At 51.8% G+C, this 18,588-nt stretch overlaps 2 protein-coding genes across 2 annotated transcripts in view; one reads left to right on the top strand and one right to left on the bottom strand.

Annotated features, from left to right (window-relative positions):
- The window catches only part of SPACA6 (sperm acrosome associated 6), a 231,142-nt gene that overhangs the window by 109,167 nt on the left and 103,387 nt on the right, over positions 1-18,588 (top strand). The window lies entirely within an intron of this gene.
- On the bottom strand, positions 9,364-15,270 carry LOC132533493 (sialic acid-binding Ig-like lectin 14). The gene is made up of 6 exons (XM_060175464.1): positions 14,788-15,270; positions 14,369-14,635; positions 14,140-14,187; positions 10,477-10,734; positions 10,228-10,360; positions 9,364-10,126 (listed from the first exon to the last, which is right to left on the bottom strand). The coding sequence occupies exons 1-6, from the start codon at positions 15,242-15,244 to the stop codon at positions 10,096-10,098; spliced, it is 1,194 nt and encodes a 397-aa protein (XP_060031447.1). The 5' UTR covers positions 15,245-15,270; the 3' UTR covers positions 9,364-10,095.

An 18,588-nucleotide genomic window follows, 5' to 3' on the forward strand; every position in this document is an offset into this window, starting at 1 on the left:
TTAAATTAACTTTATTTATCTTTTGGATAGAGATAGCCAGAAAGCAGCAGGGAGGGGAGATAGAAAGGAAGAGAGACTAAGACACCTGCAGCCCTGCTTCACCACTCTGAAAGTTTTCCTCTTGCAGGTGGGGATCAGTGGCTTGAACCTGCTTCCTCATATGTGTGTTCATCCTGGTGTGCCACTATTCATCTTCAAGATCTTTTATTCAAACTTAATTTTCTTTGCAGACACACATGGAGATGGCTTAGTCCTGGAGGGCTCACCCTAGACACTCTCTGAGAATTTACCTTTTCACTTCCTCTTTTCTCCTTCTCTTTCTCTTCCACTTCTTTCTTCTTCTCCTCTTTCTCCTCCTCCTCCTTGCTCTTTTTCTTTTCCTCTTCTTCCTTTTCTGTTCATTCTCCTCTCCTTCCTCCTTTTGTGCTACCAGAATTATCACAGAGGCTTGATGCTTGCAAAAGGAATCCACTTGTCTCAGTGGCATTTGATTTTATTATGTAGTTATTTATTTTGGGATATAAACAAAGGGGAAGATAGAGAGAGGGAAAGACACCTGCAGCCCTGCTTCACTACTCTTGAAGCTTCCTCCCTGCTGCTGAGGAGTGAGCTTTGAACTCAGGTGCTTGTGCAAGCCAGTGTGTGTGATCTGATGGGTGCACCACCACCTCCTCTCCCCACTGTCATTTTTCAAAATATTTTCTTTAGGGCAAGAGAGACAGCATAGTGGTTATGCAAAGAGATTCTCTTGACTGGGGCTCCCAGGTCAAAACTTCAATTCCCTACACCATCATAAGCCAAAGCTGAGCAAGTTCTCTGGGAAACAAATGACAGAAGCAAACAAATAAACAAACAAAAAACCAACTTTATTTCTTTGAGAGAGACAGAGGGCAGGGCACTGCTCAGCTCCAGCATCCTCTATCCCTGGACTGAAACCTGTGGTCTCTGGGACCTCAAGCATGAAAGGCTGGTGCTCTGAGGAGCTGAGCTGTCTCCCTCCCCATTGTCCTGTGTGCAGGACTCTCCAGAACCGCTCCCCTGGGGCTGGTCCAGGCTCTCTCCCACCAGGAATGAGGAGTGTCCCCTCCTCCCCCTGCTCACAGGAAGGTGCTTTGCTGAGTCCTTCTGATACACGGCTCCCATGGAGGCTCCCTGGACCCTGATGCTCAGTCTCTGTGTCTGGGGAGCTTGGGAAGGTGGTGCTGGCCTTGGGGTGCTGCTCTGCCTGTCTTTCCTGCTCACGTGTACCCCCAGAGAGAGGGCCAGGCCTGTGTCCCGGGCACCATGAGTCTCGGGGTTCCAGAGCCCCAGGTGTCAGGGAAGGTGAGGCTGCGGTGCCCCCCACCCCCACTGAGATTGACAGAGAGGCTGCCACCCCAGCTGACACCACTGCATCTGCCTGGCCAGAGACCCCAGGCTTGGCAAGGGGGACAAACTCTCCCCTCCAGCCACCCAGCTGTGCCCCTGCACCGTGAGGTGTGAGAAGTGATGGGCCAGGCCAGGGGAGAGGAAATTGCAAGGAGAAGCCACAAGGTGCACACAGGAAGGCAGAGAGGATGTTTCCCCACAAGCTGTCCCAGCAGCCTGGGACCCTGAGCAGAGAAGAGGCCAGGCTGACCCTCCTCATGACACCAGGACCAGCCTAGAGGAAGCCAGTTCACGGGGATGGGGGGTGCAGGGGGTGCCAGGATCACAGTGGAGTCACAGCCAGGTGGAACCCTGGCACCACAGATACCTGAACCCAGGGGAGCTTGGGTTTCTCTCTCTCTCTCTCTCTCTCTCTCAATAAAGTGGTAGAGTTTATCTTGAAGAGGGGTGTGTGTATGTGTGTGTGTATGTGTGTGTGTATGTGTGTGTGTATGTGTATGTGTGTGTATGTGTGTGTATGTGTGTGTGTATGTGTGTGTATATGTGTGTGTATGTGTGTGTGTGTGTGTGTGTATGTGTGTGTGTATGTGTGTGTGTATGTGTGTGTGTATGTGTGTGTGTTTGCACTTTTCAGCTCTGCTTTAAGGTGTTGCCCAGAAAACAATGTGGAACCTCTGTTGTGTCAGGCAAGAAAGCCTGTGTACCAGATATGGTGTGTCTGCCAACACCCTGTTTTTCTTTTCTTTTCTGTTATTGTCTTGCCTGGTCTTGTCTTGTTTTTTCTCCAGTGGTAATGCTGGGGCTCAGTGCTGGCACTGCAAATCCAGTGCTCCTGGCAGGTCCATTTTTTCACAATTTTAAAATTTGATAAGAATGAGAAATATTGACAGATCATGGGAAGATAGAGGGGGGAAAGATAGACACCTGCAGATCTGCTTCACCACTTGAGAAGCTTCCTCTCTGAATCGTTGGGCTTCATACTATGTGCACTTAACTGAGTTCACTACAGATAGATTGCCTTTATTTGTTAAGGAGAGAGGGGGAGAGAGAGGGAGAGGGGGAGAGGGAAGGAGAGGGGGGGTGTTGGTATACATGAGACCCCTTCTGTTTCATTGGTTTAATACCCCCTGCTTAACCCTGTATTCTATTTACATAACCACTGTACTCTATTTACATAACCACTGTACTCTATTTACATAACCACTGTATTCTATTTACATCACCACTGCAGTGTTGTTTTCGACGGGTTATGTTGTTTTTGCCGGGCTGGCTTCACGGGCGGGTAACAGACGACCCGGGACTCATGGCTGGGTTGTACGCAGTATCTCTTTATTCATGCAGGACGCAGCACAATCTAAGCCGAGCTAAGGTAAACTAAAACTCACAATGCTGTCTTTATATATACTTGCCAAGTAGGGTGGAAACAGGATGTGACATAGAAAGGGTGGAGAGAAAAGTGACTGGTGAAAATCAGAGTGTGACAAGGAGAGGATCAGGGTGTGACAAGGAGAGGATCAGGCTGTGACAAGAAGAGGGGGTGGAGCAGGCGAGAATTCTATCACTGAACCACTAATGCCCTGGAGGGAGGGTGGTGCTTGTTAACAGTGGTTATGTAAATAGAATGAAATGGTTATGTAAATAAAATAGTGTTAAGCAGGGGGGATTTAAACCAAATGAAACAGAAGGGGTCTCATGCACACCAACACTGCAGGGCATTGGTTCAATCCCCACTGGTTCATGATATGTTTTTGCTCTGCCCCCTCTCCTTGTCACACTCTGATTTTCACCAGTCACTTTTCTCTCCACCCTCTCTATGTCACATCCTGTTTCCACCCTACTTGGCAAGTACATATAAAGACAGCATTGTGAGTTTTACGGTACTTTACTTGAGTTTAGCTTAGCTTGCTATAGATTGCACTGCGTCCTGCATGAATAAAGAGATACTGAGTACAACCCACCCATGAGTCCCTGGTCGTCTGTTACCCGCCCGTGAAGCCAACCCGGCGAAAACAACATAACCCGTTGAAAACAACATAGCCCTTAGAAAACAACATGGGGGGAGAAATTGAATATATCAAAGCTTGACTCCGGCAATACAGTGTTGGAAGGAACTCAGAACCTCGTGCTTCAGAGCTCAAGGCTCCATCCACTGCACCCGTCCAGGCTCGACCCTCTTTCTCCTGTATGGAGACCAGGAAAAGAACCAGATACAGCACTCAGAGTCCTCACCACTGAGCCCCTCCCAAGCAGAAACTACTTATATTGAGGAAGAGAGAGAAAGAGAGAGAGAGAGAGAGAGAGAGCAGAGATGGAGAGGCAGAGAGGGCATCAAGGCAGTACAGCACTGCTCCACCATGGTGCTGCCCCCAGCTGCCTGCCCTCGAACCCAGAGCCACAGCTCATCTGTCATGCACTCTGCCAGAAGATCTGTCTCCACACCCTGCCACAGCCATTGCTTTCTGCTTCCAAACCCTGGAAAGACACTGTCAGCACATTAGTGCCCGCGGAGGAGACCATTGGCCTCCTGTGCATTTTTCCCCCAAAGTAATGATGATATTTATATAAAGGTTAGATTCACATGACAGGGGGGCCGGGGGTGGTGAACCCAGTTAAGTGCATGTAGTACAAAGTTTAAGACCCATTCAAGGACCAGGGTTTCAGCCCCCAGCTCTCCACCTGCAGGGGGAACAATTCATAAGCAGTGAAGCAAGTCTGCAGGTGTCTCTTTGTCTCTCCTTCTCTATTTCCCTTTCTTCTCTCAAAATCTCTCTATTCTATCCCATAAAATGGAATCAATGGTCACCAAGAGTGGTGGATTGGTAGTGCTGGAACCAAGCCCCAGGGAGAAGCTGAGGCAAAAAAAAAAAAGCACATGTCCTAACAGGGTTACTATGTGAGACACATGAGCTTTCAGGACTAGAGAGCGAGCTGTGAGAAGCCCGTGACACACAGGTGTACCAGCCCTGCCCTCTGTAGGTGGAAGACAGAAAAGCAGCTGGAAGGTTCCAAAAGCCCTGCAAGGATGAGGGGACTGAGAGGGGGGTGTCCATGAGCACAGCATCTTCTATCAGGTGAAGCAAACAGGGGCCAGGTGGTGGCACAGCTAGTTAGCACTCACCTTACTGTGCACAAGGAACTGGGATCATGCCCTTGGCCCCCACCTGCAGGAGAAAAGCTTCCCAATGGTGAAACAGGGCTGAAGATGTCATTCTTTCTCTCTCCTTCTCTATCTCCACCTTCATTCTCAACTTCTCTCTGTCTCTATCAATAATAAAGAAATACATAAAGATTATCTAAAAAGACTTCTCAGAGCCCACAGAAGGCTGCCATGGGGCGCTCCTGACACCAGCACCAGCTGCTCACAGTCTAGGACAGAGGAGACAGTGGAGGCCACATGTCAGCTGAGTTTCTCTGAGGGCAGAACACAAGCCCAGAGGGACCAGCTATCAGGCCTCCAGAAGCCAGAGCCTGCTTCCCTCCCCCCACCAGGGTAGGTGTGTATGTGTGAGGGAAGGAGGCACCTTGCAGATTCAAGTGTGTGTCTGAGGTGGCCTGTCTCCCCCTGAGTCACCTGTGTGCCCACCTGCTTCCTGGCAGCCTGACCTGATCTCTGGGCACCGGAGCACAGACTCTGCCTGTTGCCCTTGGAGCTGACAGCATCTTGTACCAGGCGCCTCCTGCCTGCTGCTGGGTATCTTGCAGGGGCTTGGACGAGGTCCTCAGAGAACACCAAGCAAAGAGCCCTATGAAAACCCACCCCAGCACACAGGCTTGGAGATGCTCAGGGCGTCTGTTGTAGGAGCCCCTGCACAACCTCCGGGTGGGACGCACACCGTCCGGCTGTGCTGGTTCTGACTGTTGTTCATGGCTAATGGGGCTGTGGACCGTTATCATGACGAGGTGCTCCTCTGCCTTTTTATTTTGTCTTGATTGGGGGGATTAATGTTTACAGACAACAGTAATATGCATTCGTTTGCACATGTGAAACATTTCTCCGTTTTCCACATAACAGTCTAGCTCACTGGTCCAACCAGGTCCTTCTCTGCCATCCAGTTGGTTCTCAAACTCTCTTTTCTCTATTGATTTATTCACTTATCAGAGAGAGAGAGAGAGAGAGATTGAGAGAGAGAGAGAGAAATTAAGATGGAAATGGAGACACACAGGGAAAGAAAAAGAGAGACACCAGCAGCCCTATTCAGTGTTTGTCCAGCTTCCCTCCTGTAAGGGCCTGGGGCTTGAACATGGATTCCTGAGAACAGTGACAACTGCTGTCAACCAAGTATACCACCACCTGAGTTGATTTTCTGTAATTAATTAAGTTATTTTGGATAAAGACAGGGAGAAACTCAGATGGAATGTGGAGATAGAAAAGAAGAGAGACATGTGGTCTGGGAGGTGACACAGCGGATAAAACTCTGGACCCTTAAGCATGAGATCCTGAGTTCAATCCCCGGCAGCACATGTGCCAGAGTGATGTCTGGTTCTTTCTCTCCTATACCTCTCACAAATAAAGAAATACAATATTTTACAAAAGAAGAGAGACACCAGCAAATCTGCTACACCAAGCATAAAGATTCTCCCTTTGCGTGGAAACCAGAGACTTGAAGCCAGGGTCTTGTTCCTTGTGACATATGCACTCTGCCAAGTGTCCCCGCAGGGCCAGCCCCCAGGTGGTTTTCTCCCCAGCGGGAAAACAGCCATGTTGCTCACTCACTGTGAGGACTGTCTTCACGGTGGGGACGGGTGGGAGCCAGGGACTCGGGTGCCCACCTGGTGATAAGGCTACTGCAGGCCTGACCTCAAGCCCAGGACCTTTCAGGGCAGGGATGCAGGGGAGCAGGCTGGACGGAAGAAGCAGGGTGGAGGGGGGCTCCCCAGAAAGGAACAGGAGGACACAGGGGGACATCGGTGGGAGTGTGTGAGGTGGGAGGTATTGCCTGTATGCTTCTCTCCCTTTCTGCCTTCTCCCTTCTTTCCATCCTCCCTTTTCTTCTTTTTAAATTTTTCTTTTTTTTTCTTTTCTTTTTGGCAGGTTAATGGTTACAGCCCTTTGTTGACACATGGGTACAATTTCTCATCTCACCAAGACAGGTGTTGTTTTCGCCGGGTTATGTTGTTTTCACCAGGCTGGCTTCACGGGCGGGTAACAGACGACCAGGGACTCATGGCTGGGTTGTACGCAGTATCTCTTTATTCATGCAGGACGCAGCACAATCTAAGACGAGCTAAGCTGAACTCAAGGTAAAGTACCCTAAAACTCACAATGCTGTCTTTATATATACTTCCCAAGTAGGGTGGAAACAGGATGTGACATAGAGAGGGTGGAGAGAAAAGTGACTGGTGAAAATCAGAGTGTGACAAAGAGGGAGCAGAGCAGGCGAGAATCCTATCACTGAACCACCAATGCCCTGGAGGGAGGTGGAACTTGTTAACAGCGGTTATGTAAATAGAATGAAGTGGTTATGTAAATAGAATAGTGTTAAGCAGGGGGGATTTAAACCAAATGAAACAGAAGGGGTCTCATGCATACCAACAGACAGGGGTCAGCAGACACTCCCAATTTAAGCCCATCATTAAGCACCAGGACTGCAAAGTGCCACTCACCCATCCCTCTCTGTCTTCCTTCCCAGAAGCCTTTGCTTTGGCGCAATACACCACCTTTCCCTCCCTTCTTTCCTTACTTCCTTCCTTCCATCTATCCGTCCTTCCTTCCTTCTTTCCTTCCTTGTTTTCTTGCTTTGCAAGTCATCTGAACTCAATTCAGTAACGTAAGACCACAGGAGAGAAATATCCTTTTATTGATGTCACAGCAAAACATAGGCTGTTGACTTTCTCTCCCTTGGGAGACGTTCACATCTCTAAAGCCTGCAGGCTGGGCAGACATGCCCCTCCCAGGGTGTCCAGTGCCTAGCGAGAACAAAGGCTCAGACCCACCACCCCTGCCTGTGGCCCTCAACCACCACACCACCCCCTTCTCCAAGTCTCACAGGACAAGCGAACATACCCCTCCCCAAGTCCCCCAGGCCGGGGAGCAGAGACCTACACAATAGCTGCCCTGGCCAGACTGTCAGAATTACTCAGGTCACTTCATGTTACATTGTATTTTACTTGGAGACAGAGACAGAGAGAAAGAGAGATGAGAAGACTCCAGGGAGAGAGGGTGACAGAGAGCACCACAGAGAAGCCCTCAGCTCAGCAGAGGCCTGGCTGGAAGCTGGGCTTCTTCTTCTTCTAGCGTTTGCCCTTCTTCCGTAGCCAGTCAACAGCGTCAGGTTGAGCCTGATGTCAAGTTTCGAGACCTCCTTTGAATCTGGAGAGGTGGCAGTCGTTGACTATGTGGGTCATAGTCTGTCTGGAGCCGCAGGGGCAGGTCGGGTCGTCTCTGGCTCCCCAGCGATGGAACATAGCGGCACACCGGCCATGGCCTGTTCGATAGCGATTGAGGAGGGCCCAATCATAACGTGCTAGGTCAAAGCCGGGTTGATGCTTGCAGGGGTGTGTGATGAGGTGTTTGTTCTTGACCTCAGCTGACTGCCAACTCTGTTTCCAAGAGTCTGGGACAGAGAAGTTCAGTGTAGGCATAGGGGACCAGATTGGGTGACGAGACGTCAAGCGTTGGACAGGGTGGGTGAAGATATCCCTGTATATTGGCAGGTCCGGTCGAGCGTAGACATGGGAAATGAACTTAGATGATGCCGCATCCAGACGGATATCTGGTGGGGCGATGTTGCTAAGAACTGGCAGCCATGGAACCGGGGTGGAACGGATGGTTCCAGAAATTATCCTCATGGAGGAATATAATTTGGAATCGACCAAGTGGACATGGGGGCTATGGAACCACACTAGGGCACAGTATTCTGCAGTGGAATAGCATAATGCCAGAGATGATGATCATAGTGTGGAAGCGCTCACGCCCCTTGAGGAGCTGGCCAGTCTTGCAATGATGTGATTCCTCACGCCCACCTTTGCTGCAGTTTTTATGAGATGTTTGTGAAATGACAGAGTGCGATCGAGAGTAACGCCAAGATAGACTGGCTGGGCTTCATGCCGGATCCTCGTATCGTCAAGCTGCACATTAAGCTCACGCGAGGCCGAGGCATGGTGTAGATGGAAAACAGATGATACCGTTTTTGCAGTGCTAGGGATTAGTCGCCATTTTTACAGTAATCAGATATCAGAGACATGTCTTTCATGAGTGTTTCCTCGAGGATGTTGAACTTTGATGCCTGAGTTGCACAGCAACTTTGATGCCCTGTGCACAGCAGAAGTTGGGCTGTGCACAGGGCAAAGCGACTCAGGACACAGCCAGCTGCTCCGCCTGCCCTGGAGCCCTCCTGGCAAAGTGCTGGCGCTGTTCTGGCCTTTCCCAAGGACACTCTGCATAGGGGGAAACCTGCCTCCACACCCAGCACACCACAGGCCAAGGAGGTTTCACAGGAGGGTCCCTGCAGACAACACGAAGAACTTCTTGGAGATGAAGATTCCTTCTAGGGGGCCTGGTGGCGGCTCACAGGGTTAAGCACACGTAGTATGAAGTTCAAGGACCCACACAAGGGTCCTGGTTCCAGCCCCTGGCTCAACACCTACATAGAGGTCACTTCACAAGCACTGAAGCAGGCCTGCAGGTCCCTCCCACCCCATCTAAATTTCTCTCTGTCCTATCCACTAACATGGCGGGGATACACCAGGAGCAGTGGATTGAGGCTCCAAGCCCCAGTGATAACCCAGAAAGAAATAAAGGAGAGAAAGAGGGAGAGAGAGAGGGAGAGGGGGAGGAAGACAGAGAGGGAGAGGAAGAGGGCGAGGAAGAGAAAGAGGGAGAGGAATAGGCAAAGAGAGAGAGAGAGAGAGAGAGAGAGAGAGAGAGAGAGAGAGAGACTCTTTCTAGAGAGGAAGAGGTCAGCTGTGGAGAGGGCAGCACTATTGTCCAGCACTTTCCTTTCTCACTGTCCTTCATACACCCTTTTATTTTCAGGGGAGGGAGGATAACTGCCTAGTGATCCTCCTTTTCTCCTACCCAAAGTCTTCTGCAGGAACAAAGCAATTTCTTATTGAATCAACTCATTTAATTTCAACCACAACACTGCTCAGCAATGGCTCCCGGTGGTTCTAGGAATTGACCCTGGGGCCTCAGCACCTCAGGCAAGAAGGTTGTTTCTCCAGAGACAGAGAGCCATTTTTAAGAGATTTATTGATTGATGGTTTTAGTAATGTGTTCATTTCTGTCCCCAGGTCCTCAGGTGGGCAGGTAAGGACTGCGCTCTACCTCCTGTGCTCCACCCCAGCCCCTGACACAGCTATGGGGGAGCATGACCAGCACCATCTGGGAGGTTGCTGAGACTCCCCAGCCTGTCCTGTGTTCACAGAAGATTCTTTCTTTCTTTCTCTCACTATGAGCCTGATGCCAGTCCAGTCCTCTGTCCAGACTGGGAAGAGGGTCAGAGGGAGGAACCTACCCACACCCACCCTCACCAGAGGGGCTGTGAGCACCCAGCCCTCTGCTCAGGCCTGGTGTCAATACCGTGGCCCCTTGAGGCAGACCTGCCCCCTACATCTGGGAGCAGGAGGGTCCCATCCTGCCTCAGTGGGGCTGGTCTCTCCCACTGGGACGGCCACTCAGCATCCCGTGCAGGGACCAGCCCTCATCCAGATGTGCAGGTCAGCTGGGGGAGGGTCCCGGGGGCTGAGAGGTGCCCTCCCCTGGGTGCTCAGTGTCTGAGTCTCTCCTCAGTTCTGTCTGCTGGAGGAGCCTGGGCACCTGCAGAGCCAGCAGCAGATGGGTCAGAGCCCCAGGCCTGGGGACAGCCTGGCCACACCCATACCCACACCCCCTCCCCCAGGGAGGCCCAGGCTGCTCACCTGGTGTAGTAGATCCAGGTGAGGCCATAAGTGAGCAGGAAGCCAGCCCCCATGAGGCCTCCCCTGATGAGGGTGAGGACCAGGGGCCAGGAACCCTGCTCCTGCTCTGCGCAAGTGCAGGGAGGTAGGCTTCCTGGAGTAGGAGACAGCAAAGGGAAGCTCTTCCCCAAACCCCCCACCCCCCATGTGCACACAGCAGACCAAGCAGCCTCCTCCAGCCCCAACCTGGCCCCAGGGCCCTGCACTCACCCTGCAGGGACAGACTGAAGGACAGGTGCTGGGTGCCCAGCTGGTTGTGGGCCTGGCAGGTGAACTGGCCCTGCTCCCCAGGCCCAGCGTGGGGCAGCTCCAGGACCCCGGGCTCTGAGGGCTCAGAGGGGCTCAGGACTCTGCCATCCAGGCTCCAGCTCAGTCTGGCGGGGGGGTTGCTGTCAGCCGCACACACCAGACGCACGGACTGGCCCTCCTGGATGACCACAGAGCTGTGGTGGCTCAGGCTCCTCAGGGCTGGGCACAGACACAGGGCAGGGTGGCAGGAGTGGCAGTGTCTGTCTGTCTGTCTGTTCCTCAGGCCTCCAGCAGACAGAGCCACAAGTGGACAGGAATATCATGTGACATGTGCTGGGGGACTAGGGATTGGGGCAGCTCTGGAGGGGACAGTGACCCCCTGGGTCTGTGTGGGGCAGAGGGAGGATGGGGTAATGGGTGAGTTAGCAGGGTGGGCAGAGCACAGACCTGGCCAGCATGAGGACCTGAGGCCTCTCCCTGGCACCGCACAGCCTTCAGTGAACTGGGCTTCTGTCTCCCTTCACCTGATCTCCCTGCCTCTCTCTTGTTCACTCTTTGTCATAAAAATAATCCATGAATCTTTAGAAAGAAGAAAAGAAGGCGACAGGGCAAGATAGCTTAATGGTTATGTAAAGAGACCCTCATTCCTGAGGCTCCAGAATCCCAGGTTCAATCCCCAGAAGCACCATAAGCCAGAGCTGAACAGTGCTCTAGTAAAAATATAAATAATAAAAAAACAAAAGAGGGAGTAGGGTGGTGGCACAAAAACCCGGTTTCACACCCTCAGGCCCCACTGGCAGGGGAAGATTCAGGAGCACAGAGAAGCAGTGCTGCCTGCAGGTGTCTCTCTCTCTCATCTATCTAGCTTTCATCTGCTCTCATGTTCTCTTTGTCCTTTCTAAACGGAAAGAAAAATGGGGGTGGGGACATGGAGCAGCAGGTTAAGCACACACAGTACTAATCACAAGACCCCCGTGGGAAGATGCAGCTTTGAGACCCAGCTTCCCTCCAGCAGCAGGGTAGTTTGCACGATGCAGAGCAAGTCTTCAGGGGTCTCTCTTCCTCTCTCCCTCTATATCTCTGCCCCTATCAATTTCTCTCTGTCCTATCCAATAAAATGGAAAGAAAGAAAAAAACAGCTGCCAGGAGCAGTGGATTGTAGCACAGGCACCAAATTCAAAATGATGTCCCTGCAGGCAGTAAGAAAGAAGGAAAGAAATGAAGGAAGAAAAAAAAGAAAGAAAGAATGAATGAGTGAAGAAAGGAGTAAAAGGGAGATAATGGAAGAGGGGAAATGGTCAATGTGAATGTGGGCTTGTGGTGAATGTACCAAACATATTGATAACCCAGCTGGAATTAAATAAGTAGCTAAATAAGTAAATAAATGAGTAAAATAAAAGCTAGAAGAGAAGAGGGGAAGGGAAGCAAGCAGACATAGAGATGTCAGGACACAGGACAGCAGGAAGGGCTCACCCCGTCCAGCACAAACCTTATCAGGCTCAGGAACCTGGTTCGAGGCCCCTCCCACCCCGTCACATAGCAGCAAATTTCCCCCAGCTGGTGGGAGGCAGGGACTCAAACCTGGAACTTGGTGCAGGTTTTCTTGAGTTTAGTACTGCGTGCACTAACTCAGTGCTCCACTGCCCCCTCTCAAGGTTCCTTTCTTTTGTTTGCTAGGACAAGAGCATCACAAAGGAGGGGGCAGTGCTATGCAGTCTCGCCTCTATCTCTCTCCTCCCTCTCCATCTCTTGGCCTCTATAATTACAAACAACACAAAATGTTCTATTAGAAGGCAAGGCATGAGCAGGGCCAGCCCCAGTGATAAGACCGCAGCAGGCAAAATAAAATAAAACTGTTTCCTTTGTAATTCAGGGAAAGGGAGCCAGGCAGAGCAGGGGCATCACAGCTGCAGCTGCAGGGCCTCAGGCAGGACCAGGCTCACCTGTGTCTGAGCAGGTGTGTGGGGTGGAGGGAGTGGGGAAGTGGGGAGAGTAAGCAGGTGCCCCAGACCTCCAGGCTGATCCCAGAAGCCACCAGGGTGCTGAGCCAGCACTGAGTCTGTGAGACCCTCCTGTCTCCTGGATTTGGCCCCCAGGGACCAGACTGCAGAGGGAGGCTGAATAGGAAGCTGAGGCTCAGGACCAGAGTGACCCAAGGGGCAGGGCGCAGGGAAATGGGCTCACAAGTGACCTTCCTTCTGGAGGGCAGCCTGGCTCTAGGGCCTGCTGCTGCTTCTCCTCTTGTCTCTCCTGGCATGGAGCCTGTAGGCAGGGTCTGGGCACCGCTCCTTGGCTCTGGACACTCAGCACTTCCTGGCTCCCCAGAGATGAAGTTCTAACAGTGAGGACCTGGGAAGCTCCTGGCTAAGATACTGAGACTGGAGGTGAACAGGGCAGGCACCATCAGAAGCAAGGGAGACAGATATTCAAGAGAGGACAGGGTCCTGAGCTGTCGAAAGTGTCCAACCAGAAAACACAGTGCATGGTGCTCAGGCGTTGGGGAAGGGAGGGTCTGTGCTTGAGAGGCCCCAGTTTCAGTTCTGCAGCTGAGGACAGGCCAGAGGACAGCATCCCATACAGACACCAAGCCCACGCTGGAGTCGCACCCTTAGGGCCGGGCAGCATTGGTTTTCCTTTTCTTACTAGAGCGCTGCTCAGCTCTGCCTGGTGGTTTGCTGGGCTTTGAACTTGGGAACGTAAAGCTTCAGGCATGAGGGTTTCTTGCAGAACCACTGGGCCGGAGTCTCCTCAGTCCTCACAAAACATTTGAACAAATTTTTTTCCCATCAGGGTTATTTGTGGACCTCACTGACTCTATGATTCTGCAGCCCATTGGCAGTCTTGCTTTATGGAAAGAGACAGAAATAGAGATAGAGGGATATATGGAGGGAGAGGAAAACAGAGGCGGAGAGACATGTTTGCAGCACTGCCCCAGCACATGACAAGCTTCCCCACTGCAGGTGGGAATTGGGGGCTGAACCCCAGTTTCTTGCACATGGATAGTGGTGCAGCAGTGCAGGAATTTCTCTCCCTCTCAGTTTCTCTGAAAGAGAGAGACAGAGAGAGAGAGAAAATTGGCCCAGGGAAGAATTCTACTGATATCCTGCCTGCTCAGGGTCCAGGGTTTAATGCCAAGTACCAGCAAAAGAAAAGGTAAGAAAGGAAAGAAAGAAAGAAAGAAAGAAAGAAAGAAAGAAAGAAAGAAAGAAAGGAAGGAAGGAAGGAAGGAAGGTAGAAGGAGAAAAATGAAAGGCAGTTAGGAAGCCCACATGGTGAAGGGTGTTCACTGGTCTGTTGCAGCCCCGATTTCCCAGCATGCACAGGCCCTGAGCAGACAGACCTCACACCTGAAGCCTCACAAAGCTGGGGCAGCTGCAGCTCCACTTGGAAAACCAGCAAGGAGTGGATGAAGGGGAGTCAGTAAAGGGAAGAGAGGAGACAGGAAGAGTGCACTGGGCCCAAGGGTGCCAGACACAGGGCGGGGGGGGGGGGGGGGGGGGGAAGAAGGGCAGGCCCAGGGAGGGGGCAGGGGGGTGAGGGAGGCTATCACCTCCAGCTCTGAGCCCTGGGTGGCAGCAGCTCTGGTCCCAGCCCAGCCCTGGGGAGACAGAAGCTCCTTCCTACCTGTGTGGTTTCCCTGGGAAAGTGTGGCGGTGAGAAAGCGCGGAGCATCTGGGAGGGAAGATGGGGAGGGGTGGGGACATGGTCTTCACTTCAGAGACCCACATAAAGAATGCAGGATGGAATAGGTCTCCCGATGGCCCCCTCCCCATCCCCATCTCCTGTGGGAGAGGCTCAGACTGGAGCCCTCCCTGCACCCCCACCCCTCAGCCCCCATCACCTCAGCACTCACAGGACACATTGAGTCTGATGGTTCTCTCTGTGCTCACTTGAGCCTGAGGGACTTTCACCTGACAGGTGAGGTTGCTGCCGTGATCTTGGAGTCTTGGGGTGAAGCTGAGCACTTGGGAATTCTTAATCTTGGACCTCAGAGAGTCAAGAGCATCCCCCAGCCAGGAGAACAGGGGGGCTTTCCCATCACAGTACCCCCATACAATGCAGGTCAGCCTTGCAGGCTGACCAGAAACCAGGGGCTTCTCAAAGTCGATGTCAGGCTGAGCTGTCAGGGTTGAGGGGAAGGGAAACAGGTGTCCCTGAGGAGGGCAGAGCCTGGGTCTCCTCCTCCCACCCCACAGCCTGGAGCAGGGACACCCTGAGTCCTGCCCTGATGGAGGATCCCTCACCCCACGTCCTCTGCTGGGCCCCACCTACCTGTCACCTGCAAGTTCAGCTTCTTCTCTTTGTAGTTATATTTGTCATTTCCTCTCTCCACTCTGAAGAAGTAGGCTCCCTGGTCCTCCTTCCTGGCATCTGTGATGCTCAGGGAGCAGCTGTTTGTGGAGTCGCTGAGAAGTTTGAATCTGCCCGCAATCTCTGGCTTCACTTTATTCCAATAATAATTTGTGGCCACAAGAGTAGCAGTGAGGTGATTACCCTCACCCCGGAACCAGTAAGTGAGGATGTTGTGGTAATTCTGGGAACTCCAGGGGTAGTAGAAGGAGCAGGGCACAAGGACACACAGCCCCTCCTGCACCATCACTGGATCTGGTGCTTGGATGTTTATCCTTGGACCCTGCCCCTGGATCCCTGCCCTCTCTCCCCCTGCACCCCATTGTCCCTGTGCCCACTCAACCCCCCACAGCAGTGCCAGCAGCAGCAGAGACCCCATGTCTCCCTCCACCAGGGCAGCACCCAGAGTCTGGGCTGGAGAGGAGGAAGCCCCAACAGGAAGCTGGGCTGACAGCTCCTTCACCTCCCCCTCCCAAGGGGAACTTGGGCTCCAAGGCCTGAGGGGTGGGGGCTGAGGACGCCCTGTCCATCTTCCCTCTGCTCAGATGCCAGGAATGACCTGCCCCCCCACCGATGTAGAGCTGCCTGTCCATGGATGGACACACGGCCCCTTCCACAGGGACAGGAACCCAGGAGACATGGTCACTGGTGAGGGACAGGCAGGCAAGGGAATGGGGGAGGGGGCTGTGACTCAGCTGGACACACCCCCTGGATGGAAACCACTGAATGTGCAGGAGGGTCATTTAAGGTTTTTATTTATTTATTTATTTTTAACCAGAGCTCTGTTGAGATCTATTTTTTCTTTCTTTAACATTTAAAAAATATTTATTTACTTATTCCTATTTATTGCCCTAGTTGTTTTTATTGTCGTTTTAGTTATTATTGTTGTTGTTATTAATGTGGTCATTGTTGGATAGGACAGAGAAAAATGAGAAAAGGAGGGGAAGACAGAGGGGGAAGAGAAAGACAGACACCTGCAGACCTGCTTCACCACCTGTGAAGCAACTCCCCTGCAGGCGGGAAGCCTAGGCTCAAACCGGGATCCATAAGCCAGTCCTTGCCTTTTGTACCACCAGCACTTAACCTTCTGGGCTGGCGTGTGAGTGCTTCTTCCAGGGCGCCTGCTCTCCGTGTTGGAGAGAACTCAACCTCAGACAGCTTGGGCTGCTACTCATTCAGCTACATGGGAGAGAGATGACTCATGAACCAAGCTCATGGCTGGGCAATGCAATATATATTTATTGATCAGCGAGCCACAGCTTTTAAAGGAAAGACGTGGAAGTGGCAAGTCAGAAACGGAAATGGCTAGGAAAGGAGCAGAGAAAGGCTGGAAGGGTAGGAACTTCCTAAGCAACTGTTGTGAGGGTTTTAACTGGTGGGATTAATACTACCCTGGAGGCAGGGAGGGTCTTGAGGGTAGAAAGAAGATAGATCAAAGGAATGGAATGGCTTTCCAGTTTCAAGTGTTTTGTAATTCTCTGGAATAACTTGTCTTCAAAATGGCATGGTTTGCAAGCTCCGGCATGTTTACTTTTTTTAAAAAATTTATTTATTTATTTTCCCTTTTGTTGTTCTTGTTGTTTTTTGTTGTTGTTACAGTTACTATTGTTGTTGTTTTTGATGTAGTCATTGTTGGATAGGACAGAGAGAAATGGGGAAAGGAGAGGAAGACAGAGAGGGGGAGAGAAACACAGACACCTGCACACCTGCTTCACCACCAGTGAAGAGACTCCCCTGCAGGTGGGGAGCCGGGGCTCGAACCAAGGTCCTTGTGCTTTGTACCATGTGTGCTTAGCCCGCTGTGCTACCGCCCAACTCCACTTTGTTTCACTGTTTAAATTAACTTTATCTTTTGGATAGAGACAGCCAGAAAGCATCAGGGAGGGGAGATAGAAAGGAAGAGAGACAAAGACACCTGCAGCCCTGCTTCACCACTCTGAAAGTTTTCCTCCAGCAGGTGGGGTCGGGGGCTTGAACCTGCTTCCTCATATGTGTGTTCATCCTGGTGTGCCACTATTCATCTTCAAGATCTTTTATTCAAACTTAATTTTCTTTGCAGACACACATGGAGATGGCTTAGTCCTGGAGGGCTCACCCTAGACACTCTCTGAGAATTTACCTTTTCACTTCCTCTTTTCTCCTTCTCTTTCTCCTCCACTTCTTTCTTCTTCTCCTCTTTCTCCTCCTCCTCCTTGTTCTTTTTCTTCTCCTCTTCTTCCTCTTCTTCTCATCCTCCTCCCCCTCCTCCTTTTGTGCTACCAGAATTATCACAGAGGCTTGATGCTTGCAAAAGGAATCCACTTGTCTCAGTGGCATTTGATTTTATTATGTAGTTATTTATTTTGGGATATAAACAACGGGAAGATAGAGAGAGGGAAAGACACCTGCAGCCTTGCTTCACTACTTTTGAAGCTTCCTCCCCGCTGCTGAGAAGTGAGCTTTGAACCCAGGTGCTTGTGCATGCCAGTGTGTGTGATCTGATGGGTGCACCACCACTTGCTCTCCCCACTGTTATTTTTCAAAATATTTTCTTTAGGGCAAGAGAGACAGCATAGTGGTTATGCAAAAAGATTCTCTTGATTGGGGCTCCCAGGTCAAAGCTTTAACTCCCCACATCATCATAAGCCAAAGCTTAGCAAGTTCTCTGGGAAACAAATGACAGAAGCAAACAAATAAACAAACAAAAAAACAACTTTATTTCTTTGAGAGAGACAGAGGGCAGGGCACTGCTCAGCTCCAGCATCCTCTATCCCTGGACTGAAACCTGTGGTCTCTGGGACCTCAGGCATGAAAGGCTGGTGCTCTGAGGAGCTGAGCTGTCTCCCTCCCCATTGTCCTGTGTGCAGGACTCTCCAGAACCGCTCCCCTGGGGCTGGTCCAGGCTCTCTCCCACCAGGACTGAGGAGTGTCTCCTCCCCCTGCTCACAGGAAGGTGCTCTGCCGAGTCCTCCTGATACACGGCTCCCATGGAGGCTCCCCAGACCCTGGTGCTCAGTCTCTGTGTCTGGGGAGCCTGGAAAGGTGGTGCTGGCCTTGGGGTGCTGCTCTGCCTGTCTTTCCTGCTCACGTGTACCCCCAGAGAGAGGGCCAGGCCTGTGTCCCCGGGCACCATGAGTCTCGGGGTTCCAGACCCCCAGGTGTCAGGGAAGGTGAGGCTGCAGGTGTGCCCCACCCCACACTGAGATTGACAGAGGGCCATCACCCCAGCTGACACCTCTGCATCTGACAGGCCAGAGACCCCAGACTTGGCAAGGGGGACAACCTCTCCCCTCCAGCCACCCAGCTGTGCCCCTGCACTGTGAGGTTTGAGAAGTGATGGGCCAGGCCAGGGGAGAGGAAGTTGCAAGGAGAAGCCACAAGGTGCACACAGGAAGGCAGAGAGGATGTTTCCCCACAAGCTGTCCCAGCAGCCTGGGACCCTGAGCAGAGAAGAGGCCAGGCTGACCCTCCTCAGGGGCACCAGGACCAGCCTAGAGGAAGCCAGTTCACGCGGGTGGGGGGTGGAGGGGGGGCCAGGATCACAGTGGAGTCACAGCCAGGTGGAACCCTGGCACCACAGATACCTAGACCCAGGGGAGTTTGGGTTTCTTTCTCTCTCTCCCCAGATAAAGTGGTAGAGTTTATCTTGAAGAGGTGTGTGTGTGTCTGTGTGTGTATGTGTGTGTGTGTGTATGTGTATGTGTGTATGTGTATGTGTGTATGTGTATGTGTGTATGTGTGTGA

The sequence above is a fragment of the Erinaceus europaeus genome, chromosome 2 (assembly GCF_950295315.1).
Source record: "Erinaceus europaeus chromosome 2, mEriEur2.1, whole genome shotgun sequence".
NCBI lineage: Eukaryota > Metazoa > Chordata > Mammalia > Eulipotyphla > Erinaceidae > Erinaceus > Erinaceus europaeus.